Source organism: Mytilus edulis, chromosome 10 (genome assembly GCF_963676685.1).
Source record: "Mytilus edulis chromosome 10, xbMytEdul2.2, whole genome shotgun sequence".
NCBI classification, from domain to species: domain Eukaryota; kingdom Metazoa; phylum Mollusca; class Bivalvia; order Mytilida; family Mytilidae; genus Mytilus; species Mytilus edulis.
This window is the reverse complement of record NC_092353.1, coordinates 67771196-67791242: the sequence shown is the minus strand read 5'-3', so window position 1 is coordinate 67791242 and position 20047 is coordinate 67771196. Positions and strand designations below refer to the sequence as shown.

The following is a 20047-nucleotide window of genomic DNA, read 5'->3' as shown; positions in this document are numbered from 1 at the left end:
ATATGTTTATATTCTATGTTTATTTGTTATAAAACATCAAATATACTTTGTCAGAAAAGTCTTATTGTAAAATCAAAAAAATGACCGATAGTTCAGTAAATATTCCGTGAAATGTCAATTCCGTTGCAACTTGCCCCATTAAGTCCAAGGAAAGGACAAAAGTCGTTAAATTCTGTGCAGTTCTTAATATGCCAAAAAAATCGAATGAAATTTTGAGTCAATTTATCAGTATAGGGAAGTAGATTTTTGTATCTGCATTGAATAAAAGATTGGATGTGGTGAACATCAAGATGTTTCATGCGATAGCTGTTAATTTGAAGAACTCTGTGCAGGCAGTTTTTCATCGTTCATGCTACAAAAGTTACACAAGTAAACATATTGGTTCCCCCCTTTAGAGCGAGGAAGCTTCTAATCTCTGATATTAAATGGCGACATACAATTATCGGACTGTTGTCCCTCAGTTTCGGGTATTTGTACGCGTTCCAGAATGCAGTACTTCAACTGGAGCGCTTGTATTTTGTTGCAACAAAACATTTTAGAAAGACCAAAAACTACTCAAGTTTGAATCAGATGATAGTATTAAGAATGTTTTATCCGTGTCAGATAAAGTTTAAGTTGAAATAGTTTCCCGTCCATCTTTAAAATTTCAAGCACTCTGTCATTTTGGTAGCATTACAAATTATTTTCTAAAAACGAAACAAAAATGAGTTTGGTTCAAAACACCTTGTTGAAACTTTGAATGCCAATTGATTTTATGTTTCTTAAAGTGAAGTGCGACGCTATCTAATGTGTTGCCAACCATGTAGGCGAGTGTAATATTTGAAAAGACGTCCAGTTAAGGACTTTAATGCACCCACCTAACACACGGCTAATTTTTTTTTAAATGAAAGAATAATGATTTAACTTTGATTTTTTTCCGGTCGTCACAAAATCGTACGGTGCAGTTTTTGTAAATTTGACGTTTATTTCAGAAATTATTTGAAAATTGTAAAATGACGACATATTTTTCAAGCAAAGGAAATAAGTCGTATCTCTTCTTTTAGATATAATAATTAAGTGAATTAGATTCTTAAAATAATGAATAACAACATTTACAACTGTAAGTCCGCATGCTTTTGCATTCCTTCTAAATATTTGACATTTTGTACGAAAATTTTCAATAATCCTGTCCTTTTCGGATCTACTATTAGATTTTTATTAATTGCTTTTGCCCTGTATCCGTTTTAGAACACACCCAATTACTCATCAGTTATCGTTTTTTCATTCAAGATCAAGACTTTATCTCAACATTTCTTAAAATCACGAATTTCTGTAATTTTATGATGATGGGTAAAATCACTATAGTTTCCGGAATCCCTTATCTATTTCGTTGTCGTTTTTTTACTGAATATATTAGTCGATTTCCGTTTACTTAATAGTGCTATTAGAGTACGATAAATCATATTAAAACGGTTCTATTTCTATATTTAACTTCAGTGTAGCTTAAATAGATATAAAATCGTCCAAAATTAAGATCAAATCAAAGTAAAACATAGTTTTTGAGTTCAATAAAATTCACCCCTTTCTAAATAAGGAATCGTATCGGAAAATTGTAGAAAATCTTCCAAGTCGTGTCAAGTTTTTCCAGTCCAGTTCACAATGAAACTCTTCCTATGCTAAAAAGCAAAAACTATCCATTAATTGACACAGATCCATAGTCTGTCATGTATTTACTACATAGAAACTATGTAGTTAAACACTTAAATGAAGATACGGTTGTATTACCGCAGCGGGAAAACGAAAAGATGAAGATTACAGAAGACTGGTCGATGAATATGAAAAAAATGAAAACATCACATTTGAAAATACAAATATCATAAGAGTTGCTATATTTCAAAAGTTAGCAAACCCTATCATCTTCTGTTTTGTCTGTACAATTACTTTGTACTACATGTACCAATTCTAACGACCAGTCTTTTCTCATATATCAACGAGGGCAGTAGATCTACAACTCATTCCGATTTTTCTGTTTGTATATTTTGCAAATGCATAAAGCCTATAAGCAAATTACACAACTTCATAAGTTATCCTCTGAGGAGCAAACTCAAGCTGTATTGAGTGTTACTACATATATCTCCTACAATGATCTGATTTACAAAAACTCATGATAATTTTACTGTTAAATCTTTATACCATCGAGCTTGCAACGCTAAATATTTGCTACAAAATTTGAAATCAAAAAGTAAAGAGCTATTTAATTCTGAGCATAACACAGCTTTTACTAAAATTTCGACGATTAAAGATGACGTGCCTGTACATAAGGAAGTATTCTGGTGAACAACTTTAATTACTTGATCAGTTAACCGGGCTTAATTTCTGCCCGAGGATCGCCACCGAGAAAACTACACAATATATTATCAGCTTCAACAAAAACTAAACATATATAGTAAATTTATAGTTGCAGCATTAACAAGGCTAAGGTACATCCAATATTGTATACAGTAGCTCTATAATTTTGTCTGATGCCGTAATGACGGGAAAATATTCGTTTAAAATGACTGTGATATACACAAAAAAATGTATAAAGCCTCAACAAAGCCAAGGTACATCCAATACTGTATACAGTACTGTAGCTCTATAATTTTGTCTTATGCCGTTATGACGGAAAATTACCCGTTTAAAATGACTGTGATATATATACAGTGTGGTAATCAGTTTAACGATCTGAGCATTGACTGCGAGACTGGTTGCAAGCACTTTATGCAACTACTAGTATTTTACGGAAGCAGATATAGGGTAAAGTTGTAATCCAATCAGATGAATATTCATTTTCTAAAAACATTTCACTGGATTATTCAATTAAAATTATGCCACATGCTTTAAAAACATTTCTGTATTGTCTTTTGGATGATGACACATCTGCGGCAGTTAATAAAGCGTACGATATTCCTATTGACAAAGTTCTTAGATGTATGGCTTAATTATAATTTATATTATCTATAAATGTGTTGTTTTACTCTTTTTCGTTTAGGTTTATCATTACAAATGCACCGTATTTATGGACAAACCTTTGATAACTATTAACAAGTTTGACTGATCAGGAGATTAGAAAAATGGGGCATACATGTACATTCTACATGGCATTATTTTTCTTCTGGTGGTCAAAATGTTATCCAAGACAATGTCGACCTAACTACAGAAACAATAAAAGTTCTCCGTATGACTTTGGTTGGCTTAAAGGCAACATCGGTCCGGTATGATGTCATCCAACTTTCTACAAGATTTGATCTGTTCACGCATTGGTATAGGTATAGGGAAAGGGTTGAGATTTCCAAAAACATTGTTTAACCCCGTCGCAATTTTGCACATGTCCCAAGTCAGGAGCCTCTGGCCTTTCTTAATTTTGTATGATTTTTTATTTTAATTTCTTGGGTATATTTCGAAGCCTAGTATGACGTCCATTATCATTTCAAACTAGTACATTTTTGTTTAGGGGCCAGCTGAAGAACGCCTCCAGCTTTGGGAGTTTCTTGCTGCATTGATGACCCATTGGTGGTCTTCGGTCGTTGTCTGCTTTTTTAGCGTGTTGGTGTCTCTTTGACAAATCCCTCATGTTCATTCTCAATTTTTAATTCAATCTGTATATAGTATATCTTGTGTCCGCTTTGAGGAGCAAAACCTCTGCTGTACTGATGTATACCCATGCCAAGGAAGTTGTCTTTGTATAAATATGTTGACCGATAAGAATGATGAAATTACAATTTAAAATGAAGCTATAATATTCCGATATCGCAATATTCCGACACCTAAATGGTCCAACTGGTTCCATTGGTCCGACGTTTTGATCATTTAGGTTATACGCTAACGGGATTTTAACATAAAAAAGCCAAATAAAAGGTTCAATATAAGGATAACCTTGTTCTCCCTTTTGAAGCGGTGAAACAAACAAGATACAAAACAGGAATACTTAGTGCCAAAGTAGACGAACGTCATCACTAGCGTAATTTAAAAAAGTACAAAACTTCCAAGTGTTGTTTGATTAACTAGATATCTCAAGATACACGGCGGCCGACTAAAGTAAAATCAAACACAGTTTGACATACAATGAGTGGTCATATTTTCCTTGTGACGTTTTATATTAAAATTGTCAATTTGTTGATATATACTAGTAGCACTTTACTCCTTTTAGTAGTGTTAGTTAGTACTCTTATCATATCCGATTTAGTGATTTAAATAAATGAAATTGCGGTATGATCAAGACTCAACATATTGCACTACAATAATAAAAAAAAAATATGCCCTATGGTTGTCTGATCTTAAAGTGGTTGGCAGGCTTTCAAATTAACAGGAGACCATACGCTTCCTCAATTGTATTGTACAGCTCATCATGGGACTTTTCTAAACAATTAAAAATACGTCATATGTTATATTTCCCCCTTGCTTCAAACATTTTGTTTCGGATTATTTATATCAAATTTGCAGATATATGTTTGTAAATACGTGCAATCAAATGTTATGGAGGTATTATAAGATTAAGATAATGCAAGGGAGACTACAGATACATTTGTGTGACTTAATGGTTGAATTTCAAAGACTCCGAGAGAAAACGTTACGTAACATGTGTTACCGTCAAATCAACCAAAATTAATAAATACTATCATAGAAATATATTTTCCAAACATTAATACAGCATTCCCATACAGTTGTTTCGTGTTTGTATTTGTTTTGACTCGATTTGTCTACTGGGAGTATCCTTGAATTGAAATTGCACCCATGACCTTTGACCTCGATTTAAAAAAAAATGCACCATAATTTCTTTTGACGACCGGGATATTTAGAAAGTACACGTTCTTAGCTTTCCATTGATATATAATTTAGTCGTGTGTTAGGTGGGTGCATTAAAAATGTAAATTTGGCTCTCATATCACTCGCTTAATGAAATTGAGCGAATTCAAGATCAATGTTTTCACAGGTTTTTTACATATGACCTTTGATCTCAATTTGAAAAAAATGTGACCATATCAAGTCCTGACGACAGGCATATTATTATAGTTCACGATTTCCTCTTTCCAATGATATATTATATAGGTGTGTGTTCGGTGGGGAGTGGGGAGATTAAATTACAAAAAAATCTGCCTTCAGTCACCGCACTTTAAGCACGTAGAGTTGAAATAACCCTATTAGAATTTATATACCCGTTTCAGCGCTCGACTGTTACCCTGTTACTTATTCGTTACTTGTTCGCGTATAAAACGTTTGTTATACGTTGTACCTTTTAGAAAATAATTTTCAATTGTTTTTCTTGTCTATGGCGCAGGATTCCCATTTTAAGGATCCTCGTTATATAAAGTGTAAATATGTTAGTTGAAATTTTCACTAAAATGATAACATTTATAACTTACACTACGAATGTTACATAGCATTGCAAGAATACAGGTAAAGTAAAGCTGACAAGCACTCTGTTAAAGGGAATATTCCTCATCTTTTACACTCGGAATGAAAATAATATGGAAACACGATATCAAAAATAAAACTCTTGTTTAAGGTCGGAACGATCGATTTTCAGCGATTTTTGTGTGTATTTATTCTACAAATCAAATATTGGACGGATAAGAGAACTCAAGTGGATTCAAGTGACATTACGATTTATTTATTTTAGAGCAGTAGAACGGCTTTATCTTTTACTTTTACACATGATTTAGTAACTTCGTATTTAGACAAGTTAAAGTAAGCATCTTAATGGGAGTACAAATGTAAAAGTAAGGATAAATACGATTTATTATTAAAAAAAAGGAGCAGGATTCCAATTATGAGGATCACCGTGGTTCAAAGTGTTTTAGTTACAATAGAGTACACTGGACATTAGACAGAATTCGGATTGACAAGCACAAACTTAAGGGTATAAGACAATAAAAAAAACGACTGTTTGTTCTTTCGGAAAAAAATGACATATTAGATTTATTCACATAAAGCAGGTTCATATAAATTGAAAACTTTATTTATTAGCCATATGATCGAATCTACTTCCATATTCAAATACACAGAGTATGACATCATCAAAAACCTGGACTTTAGGGTAGTTGGTTTTGTATTTCAATTGACAGTGGGTATTCCTATACGTACTAAATTGTAAAGTCCTTCTGGCTGACTTGTTTTTCGACATATTAGGCAGAATTCATAGTTATAATACCTTCACAGAATAAAAAATAAAAACAAGTCTAGGCAATTTCTTTAATTTTACTTAATGATATTTTAAAGTCACCAAAAAATCCTTATTTTATAATTGTTTTCCCTTCATATATATTCCTTTGAACTAGTATTAGTAATAGTACTGAAACAAGAAGGTCTAATTCATATTAGAGTTATTCGAAATTGCAACTATTGAATGACTTCAAACTAAAGGATTTCAACTCTAATGGTCAAAATCCAATTTCTAAGAAGTAACCCTCTGTCATATCGTTTGATGCTTATATATCTCAACTGATACTTCACACTCGTGCATGTTCACACAATACGGACTTTATAATCAGAGACGTGATCCTTAGACGAAATCAATTTATGTGGGGGGGGGGGGGGGCGATTGTTATCATCTCTTTATAAGTCTTATTGTCACCATCATAAATTTGGTTAAAAGATTCGTTGTATATGTGCCTTATCTCACTAGCTACATCTTTTCAAATTTATGGATCTTAAAATACCAAACGTGTCGTCTTATCTTTAATTTTACCTAATGAGTTATGATATTTATTAAACTACTACTTCCTTATTGTATACTTTAAAATATTGTAAATTGAAAATGATTGTTTCAAACTTCATCAAATTTCTTTTTTTTTAACTAGCAAAGATCACAATGCGTAACTTATTCAGAAATACAAAACAACATCACAAGACATTGTGACCAAGCAACCAATTCCTAACACTTGACTCTTAGGTTTGTGCACATCAAATTAGCTATTTCTAGACCAATAAAGTGTTTGGTAAGAACGTCTTTCAACGATCAATTCACAAGATCGCCTTGTGCTATTGTCATTGTTTTATTTGTCTCTTTCGTTTGTGCTTACGTAATTTTCCTATAGAATGGCTGCATGTTATTTTCTTTTTTTGTTTGTTGGCATAGTTGTTTGCTTTCGTAGTGATTATGATTCTTACAAATGTTGACTGCTTTCCACATTTTGTAACATATTTACCTTTGTTAGTTATAGGATTTTTAATTTTAGTTTCTTTTGTATAATTCGGAGTTTAGTATGACGTCCATTATCACTGTACTAGTATACATTTTTTAAGGGGCAAGCTGAAGGACGCCTGCGGCTGTTGGAGTTTCTCGCTACATTGAAGACCCATTGGTGGCCTTCGGCTGTTGTCTGATTTATGGTCTGGTTGTTATTGCCTTGAAACATTTCCCATTTCCTTTCTCAATTTTACCTAGTATGTATGTTTGTTTTGCTTACACATTGTTGTCAATATAATTGATTTGTATGAGACTGTAATACAAGTCAGAAGTTTGGCTTACTAGAAAATCAAGTTTAATACACCCTTTTCTACACAGGGAAATTACTGTATCTGGTAAGGAACATGAGTTGTTTTATTTATTAGATGTGTTTGAGCTTTTGATCTTGCCATTTGTTACGTGACTTTCTGGTTTAAATTCGTTAGAGCACTTTTTTTTCTTTTGTTATTTTTACTTTTTACATCAAAATGTAACTTACCGGTGTAACCGGAGAATCCACATTTTGAATCTGTCACAGCACCTGAATTAACGCCAGTTTTTTTTAAAATTATTGTGCAACCAACTAACCAACCAACCAACCAATCAGTCAATCAATCATTGTATGAATGCTTCCGTTATGTGTGTTTAATACGGGGTCCAAGAGGGACGAAAGACACCAAAGGGACAGTCAAACTCGTAAATCTAAAACAAACTGACAACGCCATGGCCAAAAATGAAGTTCTCATTTGGTTTTTTTTTCGCTTGTTTCAAATTTAACTTGATGTGACATGTCAAAGGACTTTCGGTTGTGTTTTTCTTTTTTTTTTTCTTTTTGGTAAGGTTATGTGATTCTATGTTTTTCGAAGCGTTGTTTTTGATTACCCCTGTGTGTTTTCTCACTATTTATTCTTAGTCTAACATATTGTAGGTTCAGATTATATGGTGATATTTTTTTCCAATGAAAACTGTGTAAAAGTTTGTATTAATAAAAAATCAATTGTCTTAAACTGACGAGATCGTAGGTCTTACTAGTCACAACCGCGGTTAATGAATTAACTTTTTACGATTTAAACACTACAAACTAAAGCATCACTAATGCGACATCGACAAAAAATTAAGAGTAAACTTATTCGGAAGGTGCAGCAGTTCCTTTTTTTTTAATTTTAGGGACACACATGTATCATGAATTTATATCATGTCGTCTTTTAGTTTCATATCGTTCTGTTGTTGTCCACAAGACAAGTACCATCTTTGTCATTTTGTACAAATTTAGATAAGAATCATGCAAACATTTTAGAATATGTGCAACGAATGAATATATATTTGCAACACAAAGTACAATAGTGGATAATAGATAAGCATGATTTTTTTCAAAAACTAATAAACGTTTTTTTTGAGATAATAATTCTTTTAATTCAAGTTGGTAAACGAACTGTTAACAAAATTAAGAATTTTTGAAATGCTAAGGCTATTCTACCTCAGACATAGATTACCTTAGCTGGATTTGGCAACACTTTTAGGAATTTTTGTCCTCAATGCTCTTCAACTTCGTACTTTGTTTGGCCTTTTAAACTTTTTTGGATTCGAGCGTGACTAGTCTTTTGTAGACCAAACGCGCGTCTGGCGTATATACAAAATTTAGTCCTGGTATCTATGATGAGTTTATTTACAACCACTGGGTCGATACCACTGCTGGTGGAGATTGATTTCCCCGAGGGTATCACAAGCCCAGTAGTCAACACTTTTTGTGCTGACATGAACTATCATTGATATGGTTATATTTAAAAATTAGATGTTTACAAAATTTAGAATTTTTGAAATACTAAGGCTTTTCTACCTCGGGTATAGATTACTTTGGCTGGATTTGGCAAAAATTTTAGGAATTTTGGTCCTCAATGCCTTTCAACTTCGTACTTTCTTTGGCCTTTTAACTTTTTTGGATTCGAGCGTCACTGATGAGTTTTTTGTAGACGAAACGCGCGTCTGGCGTATATACAAAATTTAGTTCTGGTATCTATGATGAGTTTATTTACCTAACACTACAGGAAGATAACTCTGTATAATCAGCTTAAAACTTTAATCACGTTGTATTATTTAGGAAATACTAAGATCTCAAATTGTTCAATGATTAAGATAAGTGCTATACATCCAATGAATTTTTCCGAGAAAGTGTGTGATTCAAGTTTTTGAAATTTTTTGTCATTGGGTCAAGGTGAATATTTTGTAAATAGTTTATGAAAATTAAAAGAGTCAAATTTATTTTAGCAAAGAGGGTTTTGGTACCACCTTAAAGAAAAACAGTGTTGCTGCATTTCAGGAATTACTCTATTGGTGCATCTGAATGATGTGAATGCACTGTTTTACATTTCGATTAAATTAGATTCATAAATATTTTCTTGTATGATTTACATCAATCAATAAATATAAGGTGTATTGTACCCGTTTAATTCCAACTTTGATCTGCTTAAAACAAAATGTGATTCTAAGTTAATAGAGACAGTTTAAATGCTATCAGATATCATTGTCTATGCTATGTGTGCTGATCTGGAGACTCATATTGTCCAACTAATGTTTCCATGAACTTCCGGATGCTTATCTCTCTGTAGTGTATTTTGCACTGAATTGTTTTTTTCGTTCGTTTTGGAAACAATATTGACATGGTTTGCGCTTATACTCATGTTACTTTCATGTGAAGAATTTACCATCATCAGAGATTGAGAAGATCCTTCATCCGATTCCATATTAGAACTTTCTATTAACGAACATACAATATTATCTTCACCAGCATTGATCTGTATTGATCTTTGAACTTCTTTATACGACGGCAGAACTGTAGGTGGGCTATGGTCTGGTAGCTTATCATGAGTAGCAATGTCATACGGTGGAGGACCATTGTTATAAATTGTAATAACAGGATTATCATGTGTTTCTCTTTGTGTAGAAGCCGATCTTAAGACTTGACCATTAGATTGTCCGCCTGCACTGTTAAGCTGACAACAATTCTTACGAGGACGGTACATTGTGATCTTAAACAAAGACATCGTTAACAAAATGATACATAATACTCCACCAACTGAAAAACAAGAAAATCGATAATGTAGGTTCCAAAACAAAAACCAGCTTTGCAAAATCAATGTTGACTAAAAATCTATACATTATTATTTTTTTTAATAGTCGGTCATTTAATTTCTAATTACCTTGCTAGAATATATAAGATGAATTATATGTTTTACATTTCGCAAACTAATAATTTATAAATAAATACAGTTCCAAAAATTGGCAACGGTAAACAAATATTTAAAAACAATCAATTTCACTTACTTATAACCAAGATTGGATTGGTATTCTTTTCATACTTCACATAATAATCTGGAAAAGAGAAAGACAATACATTTCTTCTTCTATACTTGTTATGGAAACATCACCTAATTTGTATTTACTTAAGCAATAAGGCTTGTGCCGCACGTGGAGCAGGATCTACTTAACCTTCCAGGGCACTTGATATCATCGACAGTTTTGGAAGGGTTAATGAATTTAAGATTTTATTTTTTTTATTTGATGTGTCCTGTACTGTTGTTTGCATGTTTGGTTTTTTCATGCCATGGCGTTGTCAATTTATATTCGACTGATATTGACTGTCCTTCTGCCATTTTGTTCACGTTAATACGCACTTCACCGTGATAATATCTTCATTTTCTAAATTTCTTAGGATTGGTGTTCTGTATTAGGTTTGTAAACATTGATGAGAAGGTACAAAGAAGACGTCGTAGTTTAAAGTACAAATTGGTACATATACATGAAATGCAATATATTAGTATTATAATTTTAAACGTATGCAGTCAATAAACATGTATATTTGTACCAACCAGCCTTTAGAGAATTATGATGCACTGTCATTTATTTACAAAACGTTATATGAATACATTTTTAAATCATATTAATCCTTATCAGATACTATGTAGTTCCAATATATCTGTATATCAAAGAATGTTTCTTATGGAGCGGCAATTATTACACACTATGTTTTCCCCTTTTTTCTAAATTGCAAACCAACATTAGGCGATGCAATTATTTTATCGAAATGACATTGCTGTGTCGACTTGGTCAAGTTCATATCATCGATAAAAGAATGAATAATTTAACAAAGAAGATGTGGTACAGTGTATCATTGTCAATGAGACAACAATCCACAAAACACGCTGCTATTAGATATCTAAATTGTGGATCACACAGACCATCGAAACGGACTTCTCAAACTATGTTTACTTGTCGATTTGAAACTGGCGGGTGCAAATAGTGGAATAGATACAATTCACTATCACGGGGCAATTGAGTTTTTGTAGTGTGGTTGTTAAGATTTAAGGGAGAGAGGTATGTTGCATTGTATTTTCTGCAACTCATTTTTTCTTACCATTTTACAGTGAAAGAAAATTAAGATGCTTTGTATTATAAAATTGTAAGATAGTATTCTAATAGACAGAAAATGATGCCAGTTTTATTTAAATAATTGTACTTTTAATGTTTAACTCACCTGTACTGTAAACAGATACTTGGAACCTGCAGACAGCTGAGTTACCAGAATAATCAGTGGCATTATAGATCAGTGTGTACAGACCAGGTAGAAACTTTGTTTTGTTATACCGGTCCGTTGTATATAATGTGTCCACTCCTACATTGTCTCGTATTGTTGGAGCTGTCCACACAATGTTGTCCTTTTCATTCACGGTTTGACGTTTAGGAGGACAATATTTTATAGCGGGTGGAATATCGTCTGTGAAAAAGTTAACATAGATTTAGCGTTTTTATTGTAAGTAATTATTTCGTAAGAAAAACATTGACTTCTAAGTGATTATTGAAAAATGATAAGATAAACAATTAATGTAGAAAATGTACGGTATTTGAAAAAAAAAACAACAAAATTCTGCAATTATCTACAAATAATATAAAAAACATCAATTAATTAATATGGTTAGTATACATTCACTAAAGAATAGGTTGTAGCAATTTCCATTTACAGTTATAAATTTAAAATAGCCAACAACCTCCATGTAATCGATATATCTATTTCTACTCCATTTTATGTTTTGAGAAATCAATATACAAAATAAAAAACAAATCCTGTTAAATTGTGTCTCTTTGAGTTTGTTTTTTTTTGGGGGGGGGGGGGGATTTACTTTTTTGTGTTTCCTTCTTTCTGTCTTGCAGAAGCCAAAAATTAAAACGTTTACCTTCTTTTTTTTTTTAAACAAAACAAGAAACCAATCGCATGCAATGTAGACGAACCGTAACTTTAGCGCCCATCGTTTTAATAAAAGTAGCTGCCTAACACACAGTGTATTTACTATTCTGTACGCTATCCGGAAGTCGCGATTTTCGAAGCGAGAACTTTTTGGATCACATTTTAAATTTGTTGGATATACTGTATTAAACGGTAAGATGTTCATCTGTACATTGCTTAATGATTAATTCAGCTGACATCGATATTCACAAATGGTTTATAATTAAATTTAGAACATTGATTATTCGTATCTTTGCCTTAATCAAGAGATTTTCAAGTGCATCACTAAGGACAATCAGTCGGTGAACCTAAAAACAATCTTTTTGCACCCTTACTGTACAAATTAACGTAAAAACCAGACTTACTTAAATTAATAAAGTATATTTGAAGTGGTGGTAAAAGTTTCAGCCAGATCTTTGAAGCCAGAAATAAGAAAATTACATTTGTTTGAATTTCTCACTGTACGATCAGTCTCGCTTGTATATTTTGAAACTGTATGATCAGTCTTTATTTCACTGTATTCGAGTGGTGATTTCAAGTTATTTACGATACATTACAAGATGGCATTTTTCTAAATAACACAAATGTATTTCAATAAATCACATCATGAAAACTTATGAAACATGTTCTAGCTTGATAGGTTGTACTCGACTAACTACATTAAGTATAAGGATGTTTGAATGTTGCTGAAATAAGTGGAAGGTTTGTTGTCTATATACGTTTCAGAAATGTCCTCCGTTATACTAAAAATTATACAAACACACAGATTTAATTGTTATATAAAAATGCATGTATTTACAAACATTCGAGGCCGTACTGTAGCCTACAATTGATCACAGTTCCTTCACTTTGTTTTGGATGTAGATCTGTCTCTTTCACACTCAATTGTACACCACTTTGTAAAGCGGTGGTTTATAGTGATAATAAAGTCCGTCTCTCCGTTCGTCCGTTGGACCGGTACAACATGTTTCGCCGGTTTTGTAAGCGCATCTCCTTGTAAACCACTAAATATACATTGGGGTTTCCAGACATTTTTAAATGGAGAGGGGGTCCAATCCAGGAGAAAAGAGGATTCCTAATATATTTTCCCATACAAATGCATTGATAGTTAAAAAAAAAGGGTTTCAAACCGCCGGATCCCATTTTTCTTGAATCCGTCACTGGTATAACTATTAATTATTTTTTCTCGGATTCAGTATCATAAATGATAATATAAAAAAGAAAAAGCGGTATGATTGCCAATGAGACAACCGTCCACAAGAGATAAAAATGACACAGACATTAATGAATATAGGTCACCGTATTGCCTTCAACAATGAGCAAAGCCAATACCACAAAGTCAGCTATAAAATGCCCCGAAATAACAATGTAAAACAATGCAAAGGAGAAAATTAACGGCCTTATTTATATAAAAAAAAGGAATGTATTTCGAATTTTATTAAAAGTGTTTTATGGGGTTTATTAATATAAGATACGGACTTGGACATTGCATTATATGGGGGCACCCATCAGGTATTTCCAACCGTGACCTCCAAAACTAATTGTTAAAGTTTCTAAAATTGCTCCATTTTTAATCAATTAATGTATTATGGACCTTCTATTTCGAAATTTTGGTAAAAATATTTTGATGTTTCTATATCATGTATATTTAAAATACGGACTTTGTCATAGCCTTATATTGGGCGTACCTATTTTATATCCACAAATTCCTTCAGACACTTGTCATAACTTAATGAATCTTTTTTTTTCAGATTCCTTATCATTTAATTCATTTGTGCACCTCTTATTTTGTTTTTTCGAAAATTCAGCAGTTTTCTATTTCCATGATAAGGACTTTTCCACTACCTTATTGGGTGGTACCCATTTACTACACGCAACTTTCAAAAACTTACCATATATTAATAATACTTCCTCATATTCTTTATTAAATGATGCCCCTGTGAACTTATAATTTAGTTTTTTTGGTGTTTTTTTTCTCCCAAAACATGGACTATAGAAGTGGCGGAGTATAATTTCGTTAATTCTTTCCTCAATACCTTAAGTTTTTAAACAAAGCTGTATCTATCTATTTTTTGTAATTTTAAAAGAGACAAGCTTGATGTATGTTATCACCAATTGGTCAACAGCAGACGGTGTAAATAGTATTTAAAAATGTAACAGCTAAACAGATAATTGCAACGACACACTAATACAAAGTCCACAAGCGAATCATGTATTGCTTTTTAGGCATTTGATTTTAAATAAGACTGACGGAACAAATATATAATTATGTTGCCGTCTACAAAAATCATCAGAAATATATTTGTATTGTGTGATGAAAAAAATCACACGTTATAGTTCCATTGACAGTTCATAATATCATATAGACACGTATATACCTTCAAATTGCCGTTGTTTTTTTTCCTTCAAAATCACGACTGGTCATACAGACAAAAAAATCTGAAATCGCTTCTAGAATACAGTCAGTTTTAGACTGATCGTACAGTAATTTATTTTGGGATCCTCAAGGAAAACATATTTCTTATTTAAAATACGAACATTCTACTTAAATACGGTAAGAATATTGAAACAGTATATATTTAACTGTAAACTGATGCAAATATTTGCAATAAAAGATTATTTGCTTTGTACTACGAGAGCAAAATTGTCCATCGATTTCACTTTTTTCTATGAAGTTGGTGTGATGCACACGTATATTTTATATTCAAATGCATGTTTTTGTTACAGTAACTCATATTTAGGATGCTATTGAAGATGTGCAAAGCACTTTATAGATATAGGAGTAAACAAATGATGAGAAAAAGCACCGAAACAAAACCGTTCTTTTAGCCAGTTGGAAATCCTCGCTTCGAAAATCGAGACTTCCGGATAGCGTACAGAATAGTATCTACACTGTGTAACATATTAATAATTCAAAAAAAAATACACAATCGGTTACCATATGATTGATAATATGTATGTTTCATACTGGAACGCAGAAATGTATAAGACCAGAATACTACACTTTTCTCTGAAAAACATATCAGTTGATGAATTTTGAAAATTATATTTAATATGTTAAAAAAAATCACGATCAAGTGCACCCTAGCTAAAAAAAAAAGAGGTTTATTCAATCGAATCAGAATAACAACATGTGATTAATGCATTTTTCTTTCATTTTCAGTTTAGGTGTAACATCCAGGAGCTGTAAGAAAAATATATATTGACTTCAACTTATTCCTTTCACCATTAATAGCTGCATTAAGTTTAACGCATAATTATGATGAGTTTTCTTTCAAAAAGTATAAATATTGTGATGATGATTGTAACTTTATTACATGTTTCATTTTCATACCAATAATTGACACAGTAAACAGGCATTCAGCCTCGTTTCCGAACTCATCTATAGCTGTTGCTTCAACCTCCTCCTCCTGTTGCCCTGAACACTTGCATCGACTAAAAACAGTTTTTGACAATTTTGTTTGAAGTTTATTTCCTTTCCAATCAGTAACATGAAATGGTTTGTACAGAAATGTCATGTTGATCGGAGGACTAACGTAACGCTTTATAATTTGTCCGTCCCTTGGACAGTCATGAAACATTGGTCCTGAAACAAGATTTCATATACGGTTGATAAATTGATGACGCAAACACACTCAATGCAAGCTTCATTTATTTCTTAACAATAAATACAGATTGACGTTTTTAAATTTTGAAAGATAACTTATCAGGAATATGAAGAATTTACATTTCAATCTGGTAAAAATATTGTCATAATGTATAACCTTGGTTATAAAACATAGGTTTATGTATGTATACAATTATGTATTGTTGTAATGTATAACTTTGACACTAACTGAGGAAACCTTTGTATTGAACGTCGCTATTTGGATATCATAATTTTTTTTATATCTATACCAAGTTTAATAAATATCTTATTATTTAAGAAGATGGGTAAATCGATTTCCATGATATAATTGATCAAAGGCCTTTGAAAAAAAGTGCAATGGTTCTGGAAATCATTGAAATACTTTGCATACTGGTATATTCTTTTGAACTGAAATTTAATTCTGAGCTAAACGTGCCATGTTATTTCTTATTAACGTTTAATACGAAGGCCTAAAAACATTTTTCTGGAATTTTCATTTCACACCTAAAGTTAAATCATTGAGCTATATTTTGCAAACATGCAGTTATAAATATATATATCGCGTACAATTTGAGGTTTTGTACAGGTTATAACATGTACATAATTATTATACATGTTATAACTTGTATAATGCAAAAATACAAGTTATAACACGTACACAAGTACCTCGTACATTTTATAACCTGTACAAAATGTTGCTTAAAAATGGTTTTAACTTGTACAAGTTCAAAAACTACAGATATGTTTCTATTATTGAAGTTTAATTAACCTCAATAATGTTTTCATCACTTTTTTGTTATTCATTCATATAAGGGTGGTTTGTTCTTTTTTGATACAGTTAATGACCAGGGTCGGTATTACGAAGCATTCCTAAGACCTTTCATTAGCTATATTTAAGGACATGTCTTATGAATTTCTTATGACTATCTATGGACATATCTCAGACCTCGTCTCAAAGCTGTCTTAGGATGATCTTAGAAAAGATATACTTAAAGTTGTCGCTGTACCAGTTATGATAAGTTTCATCGCTTAAAATCAATATATTGAAGTTTTATTGCTGACAACTCATAACAATCCGTCAACCTACAAAGATTAAACAGGAAATTGAAAATTGATGATAAGATAATAAATGAGTGTAATTTATACAAAAAAATTCATGACTATCCTAAGACCATCAGTAGACACCTCTTATGTAGTCCTAACTTTGTGATCCAATTTAAGAGATGTTCTATCTAGGAATACTTTGTAAAACCACTTAGGAGTAAGATATTACATAACACCATCCAAGGACATGTCTTAGTCCTAAGACAGATTTGTGAAACTGGGTTCAGATGCATAGTTTTAATACTTTCTTTATACCCTTTAAAACACACATTACGTCAACAAACACTATTCAGTATTCTTATCAGATTAATTATAATTGTGAGTTTCCACTTTAAAGGCATAGTAAAATACTTTCATAATAGTTGACACTAAAATACATTAGAGGATAGCCAGGAAAGATTTCTCTACAAATAAAATTGAGAATGGAAATGGGGAATGTGTGAAAGAGACAACAAGCCTACCATAGAGCAGATAAATGACGAAGGCCATCAATACCTGCTTTCAAACTAGAGGATATATATTTAAAACATCAAAATGACATTCGCTTCAGGCAATGATCTTATAATTTATCAAAAATAATAATAACTTGGAGTATAATTTTACATAAATCAGGCTGAAGCCCAAAAATATTGAAGAGTAGATCAAAAGATATTTATAATGAAGCGTGTTTCAATAACAACGATTTCAGCTCTCTCTCTCTTGCTTTTACAGAGTAAGCATATGAGACATTGCTTTAGTTTTTGCAAGCTATAAAACGAGGGGAGGAGTATTACGCAAAATTTTAAGGCATTGTTTTTAAATTCTTAAAAATTTCAGATGATATAGTTACTATAGTAACTAGTGTATTGCCATTTTAAAAAGAAATGTATGCTTTCAGTAAATAGTTTTCATGAAAACCATGTAAGCCATGATAGACTGCATAAAACATACAATTACATGAAAACACATTATACCAACATAAGTCTGAAACTATGTGATCATTGTCCTCTAAAGAAAAGAAAAACACGTTCTGGCCAATTGATTGTTGTTCTTTATTATTTAATAAATCTATATGTCTCTTTTACTTCATTTAAATTTATTTTAACTTTTGTACAAGTTCAAACAATTTTAACTAATATTTCGTACATGTTATAACGTGAACGAGGTACTTTTGTACATTTTATAACTTGTATTTTTGCATTATACAAGTTATAACATGTACAATAGTTTTGTACATGTCATAACCTGTCCATAGTCGCAACATGTACACGACATATATATTGTTTACCTTATCTTACCTTTTTTTTATCGTGTTTTATAGTTATTTTTTTTATTTTATTTCTTCTTCTTTTCTAGGGGAAGTTGGGGCGGGGCGTATGTTTTATTTTTATTTTTGTTTGTTTTATTTCTTAGATGAAATAATGCAGTATCATTTGTATGTAGACATTATGATTGCATTACCTTTTTGTCGATATGCGGTTGTCTCATTGGTGAGTATTAAGATATTGCTTTTTATATATGATGAGTTAATTTTCATTATCTAAATGTAAAAAAAAAAATTGATATAATATTCTGATGTATACTCACTTGTGTAGTTTTTGGGTACACCTGAAAATATTATATTTTGAATGAGAAATTTTATTTGTCCAAAATTGATCCTACTCAAGCTTATATAAACCGATTAAAAGAGGGACGAAAGATACCAAAGGGACAGTCAAATGATTAAATGATACTCGACTTTGATATATTAGAATATCGCTTTTATAATGGTAACCAGAACGAATAACAGATCTACCGTTAACAGAGTAGTTTACGCTGGAAATCACTTTTCGCAGTTGTACTTTTCCGGTTTAAGTTGAATGAACAATGTTCATTCGTTGCCGAACGGAATCCATTTTTTGAACGGAAATGGCGACAAATGCTACTAGGCGAGAACTACTCTCTCTGACAAGTAAATTTGCAAAATCAGACGAAGAAACATCTTAACTATGTTAGTATATCCACTGAATCTATTTGGCATCATCAAAACTTTTATAATTAAAATGTTTGACTAGCAAAGGTAGACTTGGCTTTTAATTTTGGAATATTTTTTTTTAAGTTTTATACAATTTGAGTTACGCTAACATGTTTTCACTTACAAACATCGTCCTCATCATCTTGCAGAGTAAAACCATTACAGCAGTCGGATTTACAGTTGAATGGTGGACAACGATTTGGATCTAAATCACATCTTTCTCTGAAAATAAAAACTTGAAAACCGTTTTCGTCATACCTGGACATTTTAAAGCTTTCAATATGTTTTTGATTTTTCTCATATTTTAATTGCGAAGGATGAGCTGTAATTGTTTACATCTTTCACGTTTGATCCAACAGATTATTGTATCATTCCAAGCGTAAATCTTTAAATTGGCCAAACATATAACACAACTATGTGTCAACACTTACAACATAATCAATATACTGGGAGGGAGGGAGGAAGGGAGGGAGGGTGGGAGGGCGGTATTTTAGTTTTATATTTTAGTACAATTGTTTCCCGCCATTCACCTTTGATCCAAATGGAAAAAGGATTGTTTTGTCGAATTTAAAGTTTATTAACCTGTTACAACCAATGAAAGTATGGTAGTAGTTGAGAGTGTTGAAATTATCCTGATTTCTACTTTCCTGTACAGTTGCTCTTCTTTTTTGTTTTAATCTAGTTTATGTGAAAGTTGTAATAGAGATTTCCAATAAAATGACTTTACACGACATTACCGACCTAACTCAACGTATTACGTCCTACTGCATTGAAGCATGACGGAGGAGAGCATACATTTCATGCATGTTTAGCTCTTTGAACACGCAATGTTGCTGGAATAGTTCCTCTCATATTATG

At 31.9% G+C, this 20047-nt stretch overlaps 1 protein-coding gene across 1 annotated transcript; it reads right to left on the bottom strand.

Annotated features, from left to right (window-relative positions):
- Positions 1–8700: 8700 nt before the first annotated feature.
- LOC139492926 (uncharacterized) lies at positions 8701–19455 on the bottom strand. The gene is made up of 6 exons (XM_071281075.1): positions 19314–19455; positions 18763–18783; positions 15799–16050; positions 11718–11957; positions 10508–10555; positions 8701–10259 (listed from the first exon to the last, which is right to left on the bottom strand). Exons 1-6 carry the CDS (start codon positions 19453–19455, stop codon positions 9739–9741), a joined length of 1224 nt encoding a protein of 407 aa, XP_071137176.1. The 3' UTR covers positions 8701–9738.
- Positions 19456–20047: the final 592 nt, after the last annotated feature.